General features: G+C 42.8%; 1 protein-coding gene across 3 annotated transcripts in view; it reads left to right on the top strand.

Annotated features, from left to right (window-relative positions):
• The first annotated feature begins 6,217 nt into the window (after nt 1-6,217).
• The window catches only part of WDR59 (WD repeat domain 59), a 77,983-nt gene continuing 63,682 nt past the window's right edge, over nt 6,218-20,518 (top strand). For all 3 annotated transcript variants that reach the window (XM_019646456.1, XM_019646454.1, XM_019646455.1), the window contains exons 1-3: nt 6,218-6,393; nt 13,366-13,415; nt 18,764-18,899. In XM_019646456.1, coding sequence (XP_019502001.1) covers nt 6,340-6,393; nt 13,366-13,415; nt 18,764-18,899 — 240 coding nt within the window. In that variant the 5' untranslated portion in view covers nt 6,218-6,339. The remainder of the gene's footprint in view (nt 6,394-13,365; nt 13,416-18,763; nt 18,900-20,518) is intronic.

Genomic DNA, 20,518 nt, shown 5'->3' on the forward strand with positions numbered 1-20,518 from the left:
TTGTTCAGTTTTTCACAAATAAAGACAGGTCCTTCTATGAACGAGGAATTATGAAGCTCACTGAGAGATGGCACAAGGTTATCAAACAAAACGGGCAATATATCATTGATTGATGTTTGTTCTTTACATAAATAATGACCTTTGAAAAACATAGACAAAATACATCATGACTTTTCCGACAACCCAATACAACCAAGTAAATTTGAAGATCTGATTGGCTTTCTTAAACAAATCATAAATCAGGCAGTATCGCATCTAGGAACTAGAAGGACATTCCCATGAGTTGTACAAAATGAAAGTTTTTTTATAGGCAGAAAGAGGGTGAGACTAAAAAATTAAAAAGTGGATTATTTCAGGCAAGGACACCTTCCTTTAGGGGGAGAAAGGGAGTCTTATCAGGCAGATTACCTTACTAATGTTGATCAGAAAATTCCAGACTGATTAAGATTATGCTTCTGGGAGAGGTTGAAACTGCAATTAGAATCAGGTATTAACTCTACATTTGGTGTCATGAGCTTTCAGCAGGAGTGATGCCATTTTGGGCCTGTGGTTTTCTGCTTGACATCCTAAAAGATGATTTGGAGATTAGCCAGAGAATGGGGTGGGAGGGGTGAACTGTGTTTCATGAACAGAAAAATGTTCCAAACAAAGGGAACAGCATTTCAAAGGCCTGGAGAACATGTCATCTTCAGGGAACTGAAGGATGCAGTAGAGATGCAATGAAAGGAGGTGGGGGCAGCTGGCATAAGCAGCCGGCGGCTGGTGTGAGCAGCCATCCAATGGCCGGCAAGCGACTGCCTCACCCGGGAAGAGCGCAATGATCACAATACCAACATGGGCCAGTGAAGCGACGTCCTCCACAACTAGACTGAAGAACAAAAGGACAGCAACTTGTCTGTTCCCCTTCCCTGATTCCCCAACGCTGTTCCCTTCTCCCAATTCCTCAATAAAATCTTTAAATAAATAAATAAATAAAAATGCTCATTAGTGGTTATAAGCCAAAAAAAAAAAAAAAAAGAGGTGGGAACCAAAGATGAAGCTGGTCCTCAGGGCAAGCTAGAGGGTCCTGGGAGCCATGGACCATATCCTGAGGGGATGGGGAGCTGTGGAAAGATTTATCAATATCATTAGCATTAAAAACAATAATGACCAATGATTAATGAGCACTGAAGATGCCAAGACTTGAAAAATTCAGAAACTTGCCTCTTCCCCAAATAAAGAACTATATTTTTCTTAGCTTATATATTCATAAAGATACTAGATAGAAACACGAAACAACATAATTTAGTCCCCTGGGGGGTGGGCAGCTGGACCTGGAGAGTTGGGTGACAGGATGGATGAGAAATATTTTGTTTCATTATGTACCTTTTTGTATTTGTGTTTGACCCACATAAATGTATAGATAGGTAGATAGAGAGGTAGAGGTATATATAAAGTATATACTGCATGCACACTAAAAAGTCATATAGCTGGTAGGAGCAGAACATCTAAGCTTTATAGTGAACATGCTCATCAGAGAATTTTTGGGTGACAATTTCATTTTCTCTGTAGCTTTGGGGTGAAAAAGATTAGATCTGCTTAATAGCTATGTTTCCTTTTGTAAATTAATAATTTACCCTTCAGGTTTATATTCCAGTCTCATGGTTACCATAAACCAGTCTTTCTCACATCTAGCATCACTGAACAGCTGAGAGCCTGAACTGAAAAGGTGAAGCCTCTACTCTCTGCAGTGTCGTGACAATAAGTTCAGGTCCCCTGTGGGACCCTGAATCACAGCCTTTTTCAGGCGATGTCCTTGTTGTCTCCTTGTGCGTTTATTCACATGACAATTTCCCATTTGAAATGAAAATATTAAGATACAAAGCTCTTCATCCAGTAACTTGATTCTATCCTTTACATCTTAGAGAGAATGACTCTAGGCATAGCAATAGGCGTCCACAGAGACCTGCTGCCTCAGATTAGTTTCAATTTGTCTTTTTTTACATCAAGAATCCAGTGTGTGTTTTGCTCCCTATTTCTCTTGTGGTTTCTTGGTTTAAAGTTAATGGGTCTGGGGAGGTGTCAAGTCATATCGGACTGTCTCAATGCAAGGCTATCAGATGCAGAAACGGCCCCAGCTAGATTTGGGACTCTGTTTTATTTATTTTTCTATCTTCATATCTTCATGCTGTCACCCACCCTGCGTGAACTGCTTCCTGGCTTGCCTTCAGCTGTGAAACAGGGTTAATAAAACACTGACCCACCTACCAGAACAGTCAGGAGAAAGAGCTGATAAAATCAGTGTTGCCAAAACCTGCAAACACATGTGCATAACTGCTGCAAAGGCCGATTTTAAACACCTCGAGAAGAATATAAGTCTGGGACTTGAAGGGTTCAGAAAATGGGAGAAATGGATTGTTAGGGATGCTCCTGGGAAGCTTTTGGGGGACCTGTGGCTTCTTTGCTGTCTCCAAGAGACCGAGGTTGGAAAGGGATCTCTACAGTTTTGGAGGGAGCCCCCAGTACCTCCCCTGGGGGAAGACAAGTAAGAAACTTCCTCCTAGGCCTCTCAGAGCTCTTTACATTTTTATTGTTTTGCTTGAAAAGAGAAAACTTAAGCAGAGAAATCAGGGTAATGGGCAACCAAATGCACCTAGCAGGGAGCCTGAGCATGTGGACATGTCCACAAATATTTGTTGAGTGATGAAAAGAGGCTAATTACTAGTGGGGCTCCAGACAGGATTCCAAGATTCTCAGATGTAAACAGATGGAAGGGTCAGCTAACTCCACATTCTCTGGAAGAGGAAACAGGACTAGAAAGATAAAGGATTCCCTTCAAGCTTGCAAGGCTAGTTGCTGATAAGAGCCAGCCAAAGCCCTGGATTTCTAGGTTGGCCAGAGATCCTGCCTTCCGAGCAAGTGACCTTCTGAAAAAACATAGTTTGGTGATAGGGCCTTGGGGCCTGGTCAGCAAGTTGAGATCTACTTGACAAGGGACTCCTGACAGTCCCCAGTCTCTGATTCAGACAGGATATTCATATGTGGATCTCAGAGGTATGCAGAAATGAAGCAGTAGCCAGAGGGCTCTAGATTTAGTTCCAGAGTCCATGCTCTTTCATAATGGCAATCTGGGTGGGAGATGGAAAGGAAGGGCCCAAGAAGGCAGCTTGAAAGGTGCTCATGCTCCCTCTCTCAAAAATTCTACTGGGTTCTTTTCATATTTAAGAAAGAAAACATTGAGAGAACACAGAGCACCAAGGACTTGAAACCCAAAGTACTTTCTGTGCCTACAAATCACGTCAAGCAGATTTTGAGAACTAGACAAATATGAACTAAAGAAGTGGGAGTGGGGGAGGATTGCAGAAATGTTCAGGCAAGAGCAATTCAACAGGTTTTGGTGGCAAACAGATTACCAAACTATTTACAGACAGCTTTGGAATCTCTCTCTCTCTCTCTCTCTCTCTCCAAAATAAAACCCAAATGTCTAGCCCTTTCTAACTTCTCTAGCTATACTTCTTGCTACAACCTCCCATATGCCCTATTTGCTAATCACTTGTTCAGTGGATATTTATTGTGCACCAATATATCCCAGGCAATAGGCAAATAAATAAGATTATGGTGTGTTAGATGAATTAATTAATTCATATTATAGACAAAAAGGGGGTCTAGGGAAAGTAACCTCACAGGGTGAACTGGGCAGGTCATGGTGGGTCACCCTGCCCCAGGCATATAATTTCTTTTAGTAAAAGGTTTGTCTTTGCCTTAAGCAAGCCCTGCCCATTGTTTCTGTGCATCTAGGTTAACACACCTTTTAAATAAGAGTAACCACCCTCAAGAGAGCACATACTCTTGTTAACTATCCTGTAATCCAATCACTGTCTTGCTTTCTCCCACTTTCAGGTAATCTTCCTTACTGTCCCTCCTTATTTCCAAATGCATAAAAAGAAACTGCCAAACCATCATTCTCCATATAGCTCTTGAGATCTTACTTCCAGGCAATTGTTGCCGCTTTGGCTCAAATAAAATCTTATAGAAGTTCTTTACAGGTCTGGACTTTTCTTACATCAACAATATATTCCTATGCGATGGCATGAGCATGTAGAAAGTATTCTTTTTTTTTTTTTAAAGAGTTTTATTGGGGAATTGGGGGGATGGGAACAGTGCTGGGGAATTGGGAGAAGGGGAACAGACAAGTTGCTGTCCTTTTGTTCTTCATTCTAGTTGTGGAGGACGTTGCTTCACTGGCCCAAGTTGGCACCATCATTGCGCTCTTCCCGGGTGAGGCAGATCAGTCGCTGGCTTCTGGACTGCGGCTGCTAGCCGCTCACGCTGGCTGCTGGCTACATACGGTAGCCCATGGCAACCCACTGCCACAGGGGCTGCAGCCTACGCCTTCACGGATGACTCACAGCAGCCCAGCTCCAGGTTGAGCTGTTGTTCAGCATCTTAGCTGTGGAGGGCAGTGTCACTGGCCCTCATATGTGGGATCCGAACCGGGGCCCTCTGGCATCCCAAGCCAGTTCGTAACCATCACGCCACTCGGCCGGCCCTTGAGGTCATGATTTTATATGCTTTTTGCATTCATTCACTAGACAAATATTCATGGAGTGCCTTATATATTCAGTCACCATACAGGGCTGAAAAAACAGACCTGGTCCCTGTCCTCCGGAAGTTTGAAAATATTAAATGAACAAATACCGAATTACAAATTCTGATGTGTATTTTGAAAGACAGAAAGCACAGGGCCCTGAGTGTTAATTGGGGAACTGCTGTGTGTCTTTGGAATGCATTCTTCTCTTCACACTTAAGGGTCTTTGTTCACACTTCAATGCTGAGGTACTTTTTTTTGACAGTGTACTCTATCGAAATCCTAATATACCGAAAAGCTTAAATGTCGCCTGCTTTAGGATGCTATCTATGTCAGGTCCTCCATTTAGAATGTACTTACTCTCCTGGCACATTGCTTTCAAGTCTCTTGTAAAACCCTATTCACTCATCCAAGTGTATACCTGTTGTACAGGGACCAACTGTCCCAGTTTGTCTGGACTTGAAGGGTTTGCTGGGATAAGTTGGTCACCCTGTTGATATGTCTGTCTTCCCCCATTACATCCAACACTCCAGGAGGGAAGGCAGGTTTCTTGTATCTATTCAGGCAATGACTTGCACATAGAAATAGTGATAGTATTAACAACAACAACAATAGTTTACATTTCAGTATTGACTACATTCCAGGCTCTGTGTTTAACCCCTTATGACAACCAAATGAATCAAGTAGGTCATTTTCCCCTTCTATAAAGAAATTAAAGCTAAACCAGTTAAGCCAGGATTTGAGAGAGTGGGACAAAAGGAGAGAGTACCTAATCACACTCATGCTAACATAGCAGTTCTCAAACATTTTGATCTCAGGACCCCTTTACACTCTTAAAAATTTTTAAAGATTCCCCCTTCCCAACTTTTATGTGAACTATGTATACTGATAGTAATTAATAGATTTAAAAATGAGAATTTAAAATACATTTATTCATGATTTTACATAAACATTAATGCATATTAATGTTAATATTTTGTAAATGAAAAATAATTGTATTAAAAAAAACCGTGGGAAAAGATCTCTTTAATGTCTAGCTTAATAGAAAACCGCTGAATTCTCACACCTGCTTTTACCATTCAATCTGTTACAATATATATTATGTAGCTTCTGGAAAACTCCACCGTACACTGATGAGAGAAAGAAAGTGAAAAAGGCAAATAACGTCTTATCAAATTGTTTTGCCTTCAGAAACCCCTTGAAAGGGTTGTGGAGACTCTCTGGCGTCCCTGGACACGTTAGCAGGCGCTGCTGTACTCTATGAAACAATAAATCTCACATTCAGACTTTTCATTGCCTGTATGGCAGGTTTGCACAAATGTTGGATTTTGGTTTTTAGACATTCTGAGCCTTGCCAGGAACACCAGCGAGGAGACAGGGAAGACAGCATGCGCCTCATCTGGGAAAAACCGTAATTTGCGAGTTTTTCCTGTGTTATCCACGCGTTACTCGATTTTGGACTACAACTCCCGGCCCAGCTTGCAGCAGGGGGCGTGTGTCCGCAGCCGCGACGAAGCGTGTGAGACCCAAACCGAGTGACGGAAGTGGAGGGGGCGTGCCAGTTTGGTAGGGACGGTGCCGCAATTGGAGGAGCCTGGAGTAGGGGCCGGGGCCAGTGTTTGGGTCAGCCAATGATTTACGGTAAGGCGGAAGAAGGGAACGGGGCGTGGCAGGGCTCACTCGCGGGCTGCGTGGGGCTTACAGAGCCCTGGTACGCGGGTTTCGGGGGCGGGAACGCGCGGTTCTGGGACCCGGGCCGCCGGGTGCGGGAGATGGCTGCGCGATGGAGCAGCGAGAACGTGGTGGTGGAGTTTCGCGACTCTCAGGTGAGCTGGCTTCCAAATGGAGTCTTCTGGGCATGCGCCCTCTCCGGTTCCCTTCCCCCACGCTGCCGGGTCCGCCTTAGGGGCGGCGGGGCGATCTCCCAGCCTGGGCTAGGCTCTTGGGTAAGAGGGTGACCCGGAGCTGTCAGACCCAAGCGGAAGAGGGGGACCCTTGACGACCGTTGGGGGCGGTTGGGAAGGGCGCCGACAGGGTTTCGGGGTTCCTGCGGGGGTACGGAGAATGGTGTGTACTTTGGAATACAGAAGTGCAGAGATTGCGCGCGAGTGAGTGCTGAGGGGAGGCTTCCAAACTCGGGTGGTGAGCGAGGGGGTGTTTGCTCTCGAAGGTCGGGGGTTGCGCGATTGGTGACTTCGGGCAAGTCTCAGAACTTCTCTGAGCCTCACAGCTGTGTGGACTTGACGCTGCCTCACTGGACTTTGGGGTGGATTCGATTAAACCCCCCCCCCAAAAAAAAAGCCTGTATGCATAATGTCTGGTTCAGCGCCTAAGCTTTTACGTGGTTGCTGCTGCTACAATAGTGGAAAATACCGTATTGCTGGGTTCGAATCCCGGCTCAGCCCCTAGGCTGTCATCACTCTGCGCATTAGTTTGCTCACCTTTAAGAAAGTGCGAATCGTACCTACCTCATAGGGTTGGCTTGAGAATTTTATGAGGTCATACATTTAGAATGTGTGGTACAGTGACAGGCACATGGTAAGCCTCAAGGAACGTTAGCACTTACTAGGGATTTTTACCATTTTTAAATTTCCTGTCTCCCATATGCCAGGCCTCGTGCCAAGTGATTTATCTATATTTTTCTAATTCATGAAAGAACCGCGCAAAATAAGTAGATGTTATCCCTTTTTTTCCAAACGGGGAAGCTGATCCCAGTTTGGCTAATCACTAGTGACCTGGCCAAGGCCTCGCCTTCTGTGGCTGCACTGGGATTTGCACTGAGGCATCTGGCCCCAGGGCGCTTGTTGGCCTCATTACACTACCTTGCTTCATTTTATATGAGCCTGTCATGCAGTCGTTCCTCAACAAATATCATGTCCCCCCAGCACCTTAGAACAGTGTCTTGGTGATTTTTTTTTTTTTTATGCAACAAATACAGAAGGTGCCAAAAAATGTGTACACATTTTAAGAAAGGAAAAAATATTAAAATTGTAATAATATATACCGATAACAAAAGATGAATACAAGTTATGTGTATACATTTTTTTGGCATCCCCGATATTTATGGAATACCTTCTGTGTGCCAGGCTTTCATTCATTCATTTATTCAACAAGGACTTATTGAGCTCTTGCCAGGTGCAGACTGTGCCAGGCAACGTGTTGATACTCAGATGATTTATACTGAAGGGAAATTGAGATTACAACAAGGGGGTGATGTGGTTTCTTCTTTCTAAAATCCCATCGTCTTTTGCTTTAAAGATAATGAGTGGAGGAGCCATCAACCGATTTGCTCTATGGTGTTCTCCATAGTTCCCATGGAGAATTTGAGCAGCAGCATTTGGATTAACGAATCCTGAGGCACTTTGCACTGTCAGCACCTTGTCTCTGATAGGCCTGCGCTCCCAGGGGAGGCGCCAGACTCCTAGGGATAAAGAACCACATTCCTGTTACCCTTCTTGTTAATTGCTTTCACTGGGGATTAAGAACAAAATCATGTATGAAGCCTGCTAATTTGGAAGCTACTAATCTGTAAACCCTTTAATTCTCATAGCAACACAGGTAGCCTCTTATAGAGAAATCATACTTCTCTACAGGAATGTAGTTGAAGAGACCTGCAGAGAGGGTGCTGACACATATATTAGGATGCTGTGAAGTAGTAGAAGAATAAACCGAAACAGCAGTTGCCAAAGTAAGAGGACAAAGTAAACTGGGTAATTTAACTGCCTTGTGGGAGTTTTTGTTTTTCTTTCTGATTTTTCTGTTCAGTTGGAATGGCACATCTTAGTATGAATTAGCATGGTTTTGTGGTTAATTCTGATGGTAATTGGTGGGGGAGTAGGGACCCTTATTTATTAACTGTTTAATTAATGTGGAAACAAGAGTTGAAACTCTTTAATATTGTCTTTCTGAACAATAAACTTTTAAAAACATCCTGCCTCTTTTTAAAAAATTAAAGCTTTTAGGTTTTGCAGTGAAAACCAGCCTTCAAGGTGAAACTTTTTTTTTTTTTTACACCTTAACAAGCATCATTTACTTTTTGAAACAATACCTTGAGCTGTTACTGTCACTGATTAATAGTGAAGAACCTGTGCAGCTTGGAATTTCTCTGATATGGTCCCTGGAATCAATGAGTGCTAACACTGTAAGAAAACTTAGAGATATTTTTCTAGGGCAACACCATTGAGTAGAATTTTTTGTGATGATGAAAATGTGGCTGTTGAACACATGAAATGGAGCTAGTACAACTGACAGATTATATTTTTAATTTAATCAAATTTTAATTGCCATTTAAGAAGCTACTTGTGGCTAGTGGCTATGGTATTGGAAAGTGTAGTGGAGCTTGGATAGTTTACACTCAAAGAGAGGTAAAATGGGGAAGGGGAACATAGTAAAAAATATTGTGAGTTTACAAGTTTACAGATGATTAGTAGAATTAGTGAGGTGATCACATTGTAAGATATAAAAATGCCAAATCACTATATTGTACACCTGAAACTAATATAACCAATATATGATTGTATACCAACTCTACTTAAATGAAAAAAGAATTCATCATGGCTGGAGTGTTGGGATGGAGATGGGAGGGGAGAGATGCGAGACGAGCTGTAGAAGTGATCAGAAGAGACGTTGTAAGAGATCTTTAATGGCACACTAAGGGTGTTGTAACCTTATCCTGAAGACTGTGGGGAGCCACTTAAAGGAGCGTGAGCAAGTAAGCAGTATAACCAGGCTTAAGTCCAACAACAGTCCTGAGGGTGGAGAGAGTGAGGCTGGTGAGAGGCTGGGGTACCCATCCAGTGAGGACTCATCATGAAGGCCTAAGCCGAGGCAGAGATAGGAAGAAATGGGTGGATTAGGAGCAGACCAGGAAAGGCGGGGAAGGGTGCCCCAAGTTAGGAGGAGTCCCAGGAAAGAGTCAGGCCATGGAAATCAAAGGTTTTAAGGAGGAGTAAGGTCAAGTAAAATATTGATAGCTAATAGAAAGTATCTACTGATTTCAGCAATATAAGGGGTCAGTGACAACCTTAGCTGGATTTTTTTTTTTTAAGATTTTTATTGGGGAATTGGGGGATGGGAACAGCGCTGGGGAATTGGGGGAAGGGGAACAGACAAGTTGCTGTCGTTTTGTTCTTCAGTCTAGTAGTGGAGGACGTTGCTTCACTGGCCCAAGTTGGCACCATCATTGCGCTCTTCCCGGGCGAGGCAGATCAGTTGCCGGCTTCTGGATGGCCGCTCACTGCGGCTGCTGGCCGCTCACGCTGGCTGCTGGCTACACACGGTAGCCCATGGCAACCTACTGCAGTAGGTGCTGCAGCCCACGCCGTCGCCAGCGACTCACAGCAGCCCAGCTCCAGGTTGAGCTGTTGTTCAGCATCTTAGCTGTGGAGGGCAGTGTCACTGGCCCTCATATGTGGGATCTGAACCGGGGCCCTCTGGCGTCCCAAGCCAGCTCTTAACCATCGCGCCACTCGGCCAGCCCGCTGGATTGTTTTTTATTGTTGTATACTTGAGGTGTGGTAGACGAGGACTTTGAATCTAGTTCTGACCCCAAAGCCTGTGCGTACTTTTTCTGCTGCACCAGATGAACTCCGTTTTTCTGTAGATATGCCATGTAGAATCTTTCTTCCTTTTGATAAAATGTGGTCAGTTTCTTTGGAGTGGTGAAACCAAATACTTTAAGAAACACAGCTGCCTTCATGAACATGATTTTTTTAAACAAGGAATGCAGCAATTTGTCCAGGGGGCTTACACTCTCATGGAATTGATACCTTTTATTAGCCATCAGTTAGCCCATCGTTTCCAAATTATTAATTACATTTTCTCCAGGCTAATAAGAATCAAATATCACTGTCAATGCTATGGTGGTGTCATTTCATGAAGGTCACATGGCTCCTAAAGTGTGTCACAAAAGCCACTATCCTGCAGTTGAAGGAACAAGGGTTGTTAAGGACTTTATTCTCTTCTGTTTAAAGGTATGTCTTGACAGAGAGCGGTTCTGAACAGTCAGTTTTCATTTAGGTAGAGGACAGTTCAGTACCTAAAAACAAAGGGTGAAGGAAGATATGATTGGAATTTGACATTATAAAATGTGTGGGTAAGGTACACAAGTTTTATTCATCAGATTTCCCTATTCTAATAGAAGGTTTCACACAGCAGGCAGTGAGCTATCAAACTTTATAATCCTAGGAGATATTAAAGAAATGAAGGAACTTTAGAAGTGTCGATATTAAGAGCTTGTTCAAGAGTGCGAGCTCTGAGCAACAGTGGTTCGATGCCTGCCCCCGAGCTGAGCTGCCAACAGGTGGCAGGATGGCTCAGCTTAAAAAAAAAAAAAAGTGTCGATAAAGTCATAGGTGATAAATAAATCAAGGGGAATTATTAAGAGAAACTCGACACATTATGAGCTGGAAGGACCATGATTTTGACCTGATTCTGACCTGTCTTCAAAACAGTAGATGATCACCTCCATGTACAAAGCACCTCACTGGATGCTCTGGGAGAAAAGAAATAGAGCCTGCCCTGCAGGGGCTCACCAGCTAGTGGGAGAAGGTAGATGTGTACAGCAGTCACTACCACAAAGCAGGTTAAAGTGAGTCCTATGACAGAGGGGCAGAGAAGGTGGCATCTCTGGCGGTTTCTGGGTGAGCCTCGTAGAGGAGGTATGTCTTAGGACTTGAAAGATGAATAGAAGTTCAACAGCAAATAGGAGAGAAGGACTTTCCAGCCAGAGGAAAGCGCTTAAGCATTTCTCCAGAATTGGGAGAGTTGCTGACGTCCTCTGAGAAAGGTGAGTGCTGCGAATGGATGTGGCTTGAGCAGGTAGTGTGAAAGGCCAGACTGAAAAGGTCTGTAAGCATCTGATTTGGAAGGGCCTGAAGGCCAAATAGTTTCTACTGATTCTGCTGAGAGTGAAAAACCAACACAGGTTTTAGAACAGAGGATGGATATAATCAGAACTCCGTTTTTCTGAAGTTTAGTGTTAAGCAGAATGGAAACGGAAGAGGAAGGTGGACAGTTGGGAGTTTGTTGTTGTAGACCAGGCCACAAGTAAGCGTTGTGGGCCTCGGCCAGATGAGAGGAGTGGAAAGAGAAGAGACTTAGAATGCTTTTGAATAAAAAGTATTTTTTTAGTATAAAGCAATGGGAATATATAAATAATACAAAAATGTAGGCTCATTTAGAGGAATAAAATTAAAACCCCATAGGAAAAACTACCATCTAAACATTTTATCAATGATAGACTTTTATCAATTTTTTTTTAGGCCTAAGTAACTGATTAAAATTTTCATTCATAATAGGGTATAAAGTAACATTTTACTTCTCTAAGCTGTCTTGAATTTGCAGCAGGCTCCTTCCTGCAAGATGGTGGGAAATTCTCTCTTAGTCATTATAGGGGCTCCCTTCCTCTCTTGCTGTGGTATCTTCTGAGTCCCATGATTCTTTACCCCCTGACGTCAAGACTTAGTATTTGGGTTGTTTGAGGGCTTTATATCTTCAGGTCAACTGATTTGGGACCTTAGTTACATCATCAAAATCCCTTCACAGTAGTACCTTGATTAGTGTTTGAATAATGGGGAGAATGTGTGTGTACACCAAGGACCCAGAATCTTGGGGCCACTTTAGGATTCTGCCTACCACACACCCTCTGGAAAGATGGTACCACCCCTGGTTGGAGGTACCATCTTGCTTTCTTTCATGCCTTTAATCTGTAAATCTCACAGAAGGGTTCTGAAAATGGCATCTCATTTCACTGCCTGCCTTTCTAGCTGGGCTTTTCTCTGCTCATGACTCTAGTAGTGGAATGAAGGATGCATAATAAACACTTTTTAGCCTCCAGTGAGAGTACTCTGGCTTCTTGTCCCCAGTATTACATATGACGTGTTTCTTGAGGGTGTGCAAGTGTGAGAAACCCATTAATAAGACCGGTAAGAGTGAGGAAGGGAATTTCTGTTTACCATTTGTGATTTGTGAGTATAGCAGCTTGTAGAAAATGGATTCTGTCTTGATAGTCTCTAGAAATAACTTAGGGCATTTAATAACCAAACAGTGGCACAAACTGTTTCAGATAATGCCCTGAGAATGCAACAGAATTTGAATTTGTCCAAATTCAAATTTAGGGCTATAACTGTCATGATTAAAATCAGCCTCGTGCTTCAGCCTGAATGCACATTTGAGTTGGTGTGGTCTCTTGGGAATTAGACATTGGATCCTGAAAAGATGGTGTTTTCTAGGAAATCGGAGTCCTAGAAAACTAGTGAAACGTGCTAGAAATCTCAGATTAAATGGGAACTGGGCATACCAGTAAGAAGAATATGACTGGATTCAGCAGGGGTGGTGTTTGAATATTACCACCACCTTTGGTTGGGAGGAGGAACCTATGCCCTTTGGAAGGGCATGGGTGGTGTGTGTGTGTGTGTGTGTGTGTGTGTGTGTGTGTGTGTGTGTATGTGTAAAAAATCCCAGGTTAGGTTTTGCTTGGAAGGGGCTCTGTTTGCTCCAAGCTAGTCACATTCTTCAAGGGCTCCAGGACTTCTGTTGCCTCTATTTAGAATATGCCAGCTTGGTTGTGTGTAGTTCTGGTGTTGGGGTGAACACTTGTGAATGTGAAGGTGAATATGAGATTTGGATGAGAACTAGAAGAGGGTAAAAGTATCTGTAGAGAACTAATGATAACATGCCAGCTGGGAACTCCCTGGGCCATGGGAAGAGGAAGACCCCAAAGGGACTGACTACCTGCCTGTCTTCTCCCACCTGCGCTGGCTTTCCTGGCAGAACTGAATCTGTGTTCTCTCTCACAGGCAACTGCAATGTCTGTGGACTGTCTGGGGCAGCATGCGGTGCTTTCTGGGTAAGTGAGCTTACGATGACTTCTGGGAACAAATTGCAAATCGGAGGTTTCTGGGAAATTGGAAAGTACTCTTATATTAAAGGGTTACAGTCATAGGGTTTAGCTCCGCTGTCCTAGTGACTTCAGGGGTACTTGTAGAGATTATTAGCAGTTTATTTTTGTCTGCCCTACAGGTAAGCAATAAAATTCCTTTGAAATTTTAGTGAGTGGTAGTTTGGTCTTGAAATTGCAATTATTTTTGTTTACCGCACAGACTTTTCATAAAGCTGCTGTCTGGTGTGGTCTAACAGGTAGTTAGTTACTAGGATTGAGGGGATACAGGTTCTCGTTTGGCAATGCCATTAATTATGAGCCCCGGGATATTTATTCGGTTGGCCTCCCTGGACTTCAGTTTTCTCATAAAGGAATTTGATTTCATCATGAAGAAATTGAACTACATGATTTCTATAGTGTCTTCTGGCTCAAAATTTTTAGGATTCTGGCAATTAAGGATCATCCCTGCGTTGCTGATCACCCTAACATTGTACCAGTATGATAACATGTAATGGTCAGAGTCCCATCTTCCCTTTAATATTGCTTTAGATTACTACCCCTACTTCTCAAATTCAGTATTTTCATTAACTTAATTGTTTATGAACCCATTTATAAATCAATGAGGTATTTTCTATTAACTTCATTATTTTATTTTGAAGTCATGTTTTAATTTACCTTAAAACAAGCACATACCAAACATTTAAATAATTAGAAAGGATATACAATGGAAAGCCAGTTTCCCTCCACCCCTCTCCCCAAAGACAATTATTGATACCATTTCCTTGTGTCACACTGGGTGCGTGGATAAGGAAAAATCGGTATGTCTCTTTTCTGCCCCCTCCCTACTTACTTTTTTTTTTTAAACAGCTATTTATTTATTTATTTATTTATTTATTTATCTGTTTATTTATTTATTTTTTAGCTGAGCCATCCTGCTACCTGTTGGCAGCTCAGCGGCTGCTCAGCTCGGGCTGGACTTGAACCGCTGTTGCTCAGAGCTCAAACTCTTGAGTGAGCTCTTAACCAACTGAGCCACTCGGCTGGCCCTTATTTTTTATCATGATCTTGAAGTTCACCATTTCATTTTCTTATATTGAACTTTAAAAATATGTGTAGTAAAGTGTATGCATAAAAGAACAGCTCAGATAAATTTACAGATATATACACCATGTGGTCACCATTCAGATTAAAATACAGAATAATTTTTAGCACCTTGGAAGACCCTTTCAGTCTGGAAACCTGTGTCTTTTAATTTTTTTTTACATTAATTAGCATTTATTTGATGCTGAATTTACTCCCAGGCCATAAGTTTTGTTTCTTCAGTTTCTTCTGGAATATCTTTTTCTTCTGTACCACCTCTTCTCCTGGCTTAGGCACAATCTGCTCTTTTTCAGTTAGGATCATCTCAGTGTGGCAGGGAGAGCTCATGTAGGGTTAATTCGCCCATGAGCATTGTAGGTTGGTTCTGTGAAGCATCTTGGGAGCTTTGTTCACCTGGCTGTGCTCAGTGGCCAGAGAATCTACATCTAAGCTCTTAAGTTCAGCATTATTCTCTGCATTTTTAAGTATGTGCAGCAAAAATTCAGCGCTCTTTTTGGGCCACCGACCGTGCGTTCAGCCCCACTGTTTGGCCTGGGCACACCTACCAACTCCACCATTATAAGGATAGAATGGCACACATTACTTCTTAAAGTGACATCCTTCAGATACTTGGTGGCTTTTCAGATATGCATACCCTCGGTCACCTGGGCAGTTTCACCAGCATTCTTAAAGTGAACACGAAGATTTGAACCTCTTTTTTATTTTTTTCATGTTAAACAACATTTTGTTCAAAGCATTAGGAAAATTACATTCAAAACACAGAAATAATCAGACTATAACAATGCTGCATAGATAGTGGTATAGAAGTTCCCTGACGCTTAGTGACTTCTTCCTAATTAAAACTTCAATTTTTAAGTCACCAGGTAGAAAATGGTAGAGGCATTATTTTGTCTCTCTGAGGCTGAAAAGATGGCTTTCATGAGAGAATTGACACCATTTAAACAACAAGGATTAGATTATTCCCAATTTAATTATATTCCCTTCTTGTTATTTCCCAGAGATGAAAATTTAAAATGTAAGGATTACTAGATGGAAATAGGAGGTAAATTACCTGTAAGGAGATATCCTGTTCAGTGCCTGCTACAATCAGACAAAACTGAATTAAGTTTTAAAAATTACAACCATACTATCATGCTTAACTAAAATTGTCAATATGAATACTTTTCTTACATAACACATTATATATATATATATATATATATATATATATATATGTATATATATACAAGAAAAAAAATGACTTGTTTCCAATCCTTTGACCTTCAGTTAAAAAAAAAGCCATAACCTAGTGATTTACACATGTAATCTGGCAATTTGGGCTTTTTCCCCGCGTTACAAAAAATAACTAATTGTACTTCATCCAGCAAATCCCATGTATCTATAACTCCTATTTTAGCATTTTCTCTGGTGGCATTTTTGTTTATAGTGATCTAACTTGACCACCACCAATGCTCTCTCAACTGTCAGAGTTGACTCTGGGGGCAACACAGTAAAAGGATGACCCTAGGGGCTGGGCTTATGACTCAGAACTGGGGTCTAGGACCCGAGACTGCACACACTATCACGTGGGAACTTGGGGAACTTTCTCTGTTACCAACGGGGCAGTGACCGCCATGTTCCTGGCGCCAAATCCGCAATGGTACAGAGCCTGAAGATTTGAACTTTTTGATTGGCAAAGTTCTGTGGGATTTTCTGGGTCAAGTGGATAGTGAACCGTTTTCAGAGGTCACTTCAGGCCACTTACGGGAAGAGTGGAAATCTGTTATCTTTTAGTTTGAAGAAATTTTCCTGCATTATGTCTTTGATAACACCCTTCTCCCCATTTCCTCTTCTCATGCTTTCTGGAGCTGCTGTTTGGTCGTGTTGAATATCCTGTATGGATTCTCTTTTGGTCTTTTTGTTTTGCATTCTGGTAGTTGTCTTTAACTTCCAACCCTTCTATCAGATTTCTTTATTTAAATTATTTTAGTTTCTAAGAGCTCTTTCTGGCTCTCTGTTCTTTATATTGTCTTCTTTTGCCTCTCTGAGAATATTAGTTCTAGGTTTTTTTCTTTGCTCTGTGCCAACCCCATTTCCTTTTTCTTTCTTTTGATAATGTTGGTCTTTCCTCTGAGGCTCCTGGGCTGTGTGTTAATGTTAGAGTGATTGGAATCTTTGTTCACATGGGCGGTGGTGGGGTTCACTGTAGGGAAATCAGGTGGGAACCAGGCCCTCTTGTTGGAGGGTTTTGTTATTTGTTTGTTTGCCTTTTCTTTTTCTTGAGCTGGTCATTTCTTCCTGAGAAGAATCCTCCTGTCAGTGGTCACTGTCTGAAGACTAAAAGCTAAGTTTGTGAGTGTTGAGGAGGTTGAGTAGGGAGAGAGGCCTAAGGGTCTTACGTTGCACTTCACACCCTGCTCTGAACACAGCCCCTCTCACTTACTCTCTGCTGTGCCTCTTGTCTCAAGCCCGGGCTTCTCTGGAGTAATTTCTCTAAAGCACATCACCCACCCTCCACCTGAGTGAAGAAGAGGTGGAGAGGCGGTTACCTGGTTCTGTGAAGCGAGCTTAAACCACTCTCCTTAGTATTCTTTCAAACAATTCTCCTTGTTTGGTTGTGCTGTGTTCTACTTTCGGTTCTCCAGCCCTCTCTCTCTTCCCCTTACCGGTAGCCTGAAGCCTCCAGCTCCTGAGTAGTCCTGGGTTCCGCCGCGTGAATCGCCTTGCTTCTCACTCACATCTGCAGGCACTTGGGCATTAGCTTTCTTTACTCATTGTTCACATGCTTGTCCTCTCCCATTTCTTTGTCTGTGTGGGTTCCTGTCTTTTATGTTCTTACTCTTATTTTACCTTCGGAGGGGAGTGAAGATAAAAACCCTTACGTTCAATCAGGCATCTTTTTCCTGAAGTGCTCCTTTTCTGTTCTGTATTTGCTCTGGAATGTCTGTGAACTCCCCTGTTGACACACACCCCATCTGTATAGCTCTCAGCCTTTTCCTGTTTTTTGTTCTAATGGCAAGATGTCAGCCAGCCTGCCACAGGATCAGGTGATTCCTTCAGAGGAGGTCAGAGAGTCTACATCTTTGTTCAGCAGCAACTTGCTTAGAAGTCCCAGTTCTGTGAATTTGTGTCTTACTTAGGTGGTCTTCTCTTTTTTTTTAGCTGAGTCATCCTGCCACCTGTTGGCAGCTCAGTGGCAGTTCAGCTCGGGCCGTGAATTGAACCGGTGACCCTGTTGCTCAGAGCTCACACTCTTGAATGAGCTCTTAACCAACTGAGCCACTCGGCCGGCCCTAGGTGTTCTTCTTTCTTAACCATCTCTCCTAGGGTTTCTGCTAGAGTTTTCCATACCATTTTAACTTTCCATTTCTTATCTTCTCTGAGCAGGGACTATTAATCTTTTTCTTCATTATTGAACCCACTTATCCTCATTGATATGGGGTATTCTCTAACAATGAATCGAGAGCTGATGGCTGCGGAGATGTTGATTCACACACCAAAGATTTTTACTTAAAAAAAAAGGAAAATAGGTGAACACAGAGCATCCCTGTTTTCAGATCCTTTATATTGATTGGCACCTTCATCATTATTGCGCTTAATACGTTATTTTCACTCTTATATTTTTGGTTATCATTTGCCCTCTTGCTAGACTTAATTTAGTTCCCTTTCTAGTTAGTTGACTTCCAAGGGAATTTCAGATTTTCCACAGGATGTTTGGCTAAGCTATAAGTGATGTGTTTAACACACATTTATTGATTGCAAAGCACTGTTCCTAGTGATGCTGGACATACAGAGATATTTGAGACTTGATCCATACTCCATACACTCATTTGGTTCGGGACGTTCTGCTTAGAGATAAATGCTGCAGTTGAAATGCAAACTGCGTATTAGGAGTAATGTAGAAGCAGTGACTGTTGTTAATTGTGGGATTGGAAGAGGCTGGGCAAGGTGCTGGGTTGGAGCTGAGTGCGGTGGGAAGAGGTCAGACTTTCATGGGTATGGTTAGGGAAGACCATCTCTAGAGGTAGACTCTCACAGGGACATGGCTCCTGCTTGCCTAACAGCCACCTTGAGTTACCCTTGTCATTTGTATGTCTTTCAGAGTAGATAAACGTTCATGTGTCTCTGGGGAGTTTTTGAGCACTGCTTGCAAACTGTATGTAATTCTAAATGTGCTGTTGTATCTCAATGCTAATGCTATTATACTGTCATAAATGTTGATGTTGTTCTCCTAGCCGCCGATTCCTATACATCGTTAATCTAGATGCCCCTTTCGAAGGTCACCGAAAGATCTCTCGCCAGAGCAAATGGGACATTGGAGCTGTGCAGTGGAATCCTCATGATGGCTTCGCACACTATTTTGCAGCTTCGGTGAGAAGGCTTTTAAACATGTGATCTGGGGCTGGCAGGTATATGTCTTATGTAGAAAAGAGAGTGTATTTCCAAGGCGGAAAAAAGATGGGGATGGTTCTAAAAGGAAAATAGAGGCAAATTACAGATGAACAAAAGATGTATCTGAAAAGATTTTGCTGTACCATAGGTGTCAGACCTTGTGTTTCTAAGGATTGAATCCAGATTTTGAAAGAGACACAGGTAGTTGCCTCCATTTATGTATGTGATGAGAACCTGTTTTCATTAGCAGTACTGTAACTAGACGGTGACCCTGAAAGACATTCTACAGGGGAAACTAGTGAGCTGGTCTGGGCTTGACCTTCATTGCTTTCTGAAGGATTAGAAGATCCCATACACTCTTCCACTCAAAGGAAGGGTTTCTTTTTTCATTGGGAATCGTTAGATTAGTTAACACCATGAAAATTTGTGTCTGTTTATCTGTGATTTTTTCTAGGGAAAAGGTGCATACATTTTATTAGGTTTTCCAAGGGATTCTTGGCTGAAAAAAGATTCTGGGGAGATTATTTCTGGTGTCTTTCACTAGATTCTCTACGAGCATTCTGTTCTCCTAGAACAAGTATGTAGAGATCTCAACCTCTGGCTCCTTTTGCGCTGGGCCAGAAGGATAGTATTTAAAGGAACTCTTCTTATTGTCCAGGGGATGTGGCCATTTACAGTGCTGTCTGGGACTCTTCTTATCAGGGATGACAGTCTGTGAGAGGAAAGCACCTGAGAAAAGAAAGAAGGGCGACACTGTCAGCTTTAGAAGGAACCAAAAGTTGCCCTTCCCCATCATTTCCAAAATAGGATCTGACTGTTTTACTTTAATCATGGATGTGTGGGGTTCAAATGGTTTGGAAGAGTGCTCTGAATGAGAAGGGGCAGTCAGTCTGCTGCCTTCCTATTCTCCACTTCTTTCCTATGTGTTAGGAAGAATGCTCTTTTCATTGGCTTATGCCTTGATGCCTTTTAGTTCCCCGCTCATGCTCAGCTCTTAATCATTTTGGTTCAGGGTTTTTCAACCTTGGCACTATTGACAAGTTAGGCCAGATAATTCTTTGAGGCAGGGGCTGTCCTGTGCCGCAGCATTTAGTAGCATCCCTGGCCCCTGCCTACTAGATTCCTATAACATCCTCCTTTCACCACCTTCATAGTGACAACCCACAATGACTCTAGACATTGTTAAATGTCCGCTGGGAAGGAAAATCGCCCCTGACTGGGAAACAGCAATTTAGGCTGACCCCTTAGTACTCGGTCCAAGTGGATTAACACTGCATTCATTTAGGAGTGGCAAGGAAGACAGCCTTTTTTAAAAAAGACAATCATTTAAAAGTGAAAATTTAGGGCCGGCCAAGTGGCTCAGTTGGTTAAGAGCTCGCTCAAGAGTGTGAGCTCGGGGCCGGCCGAGTGGCGCGATGGTTGAGAGCTCGCTTGGGATGCCAGAGGGCCCCGGTTCGGATCCCACATGTGAGGGCCAGTGACGCTGCCCTCCACAGCTAGGATGCTGAACGGCTGCTCAACCTGGAGCTGGGCTGCCGTGGGTCGCCGGCGACGGCGTGGGCTGCAGTCCCTGTGGCAAGTCCCTGTGGCAGTGGGTT

This window comes from Hipposideros armiger, unplaced genomic scaffold (assembly GCF_001890085.2).
Source record: "Hipposideros armiger isolate ML-2016 unplaced genomic scaffold, ASM189008v1 scaffold_102, whole genome shotgun sequence".
Classification (NCBI taxonomy): domain Eukaryota; kingdom Metazoa; phylum Chordata; class Mammalia; order Chiroptera; family Hipposideridae; genus Hipposideros; species Hipposideros armiger.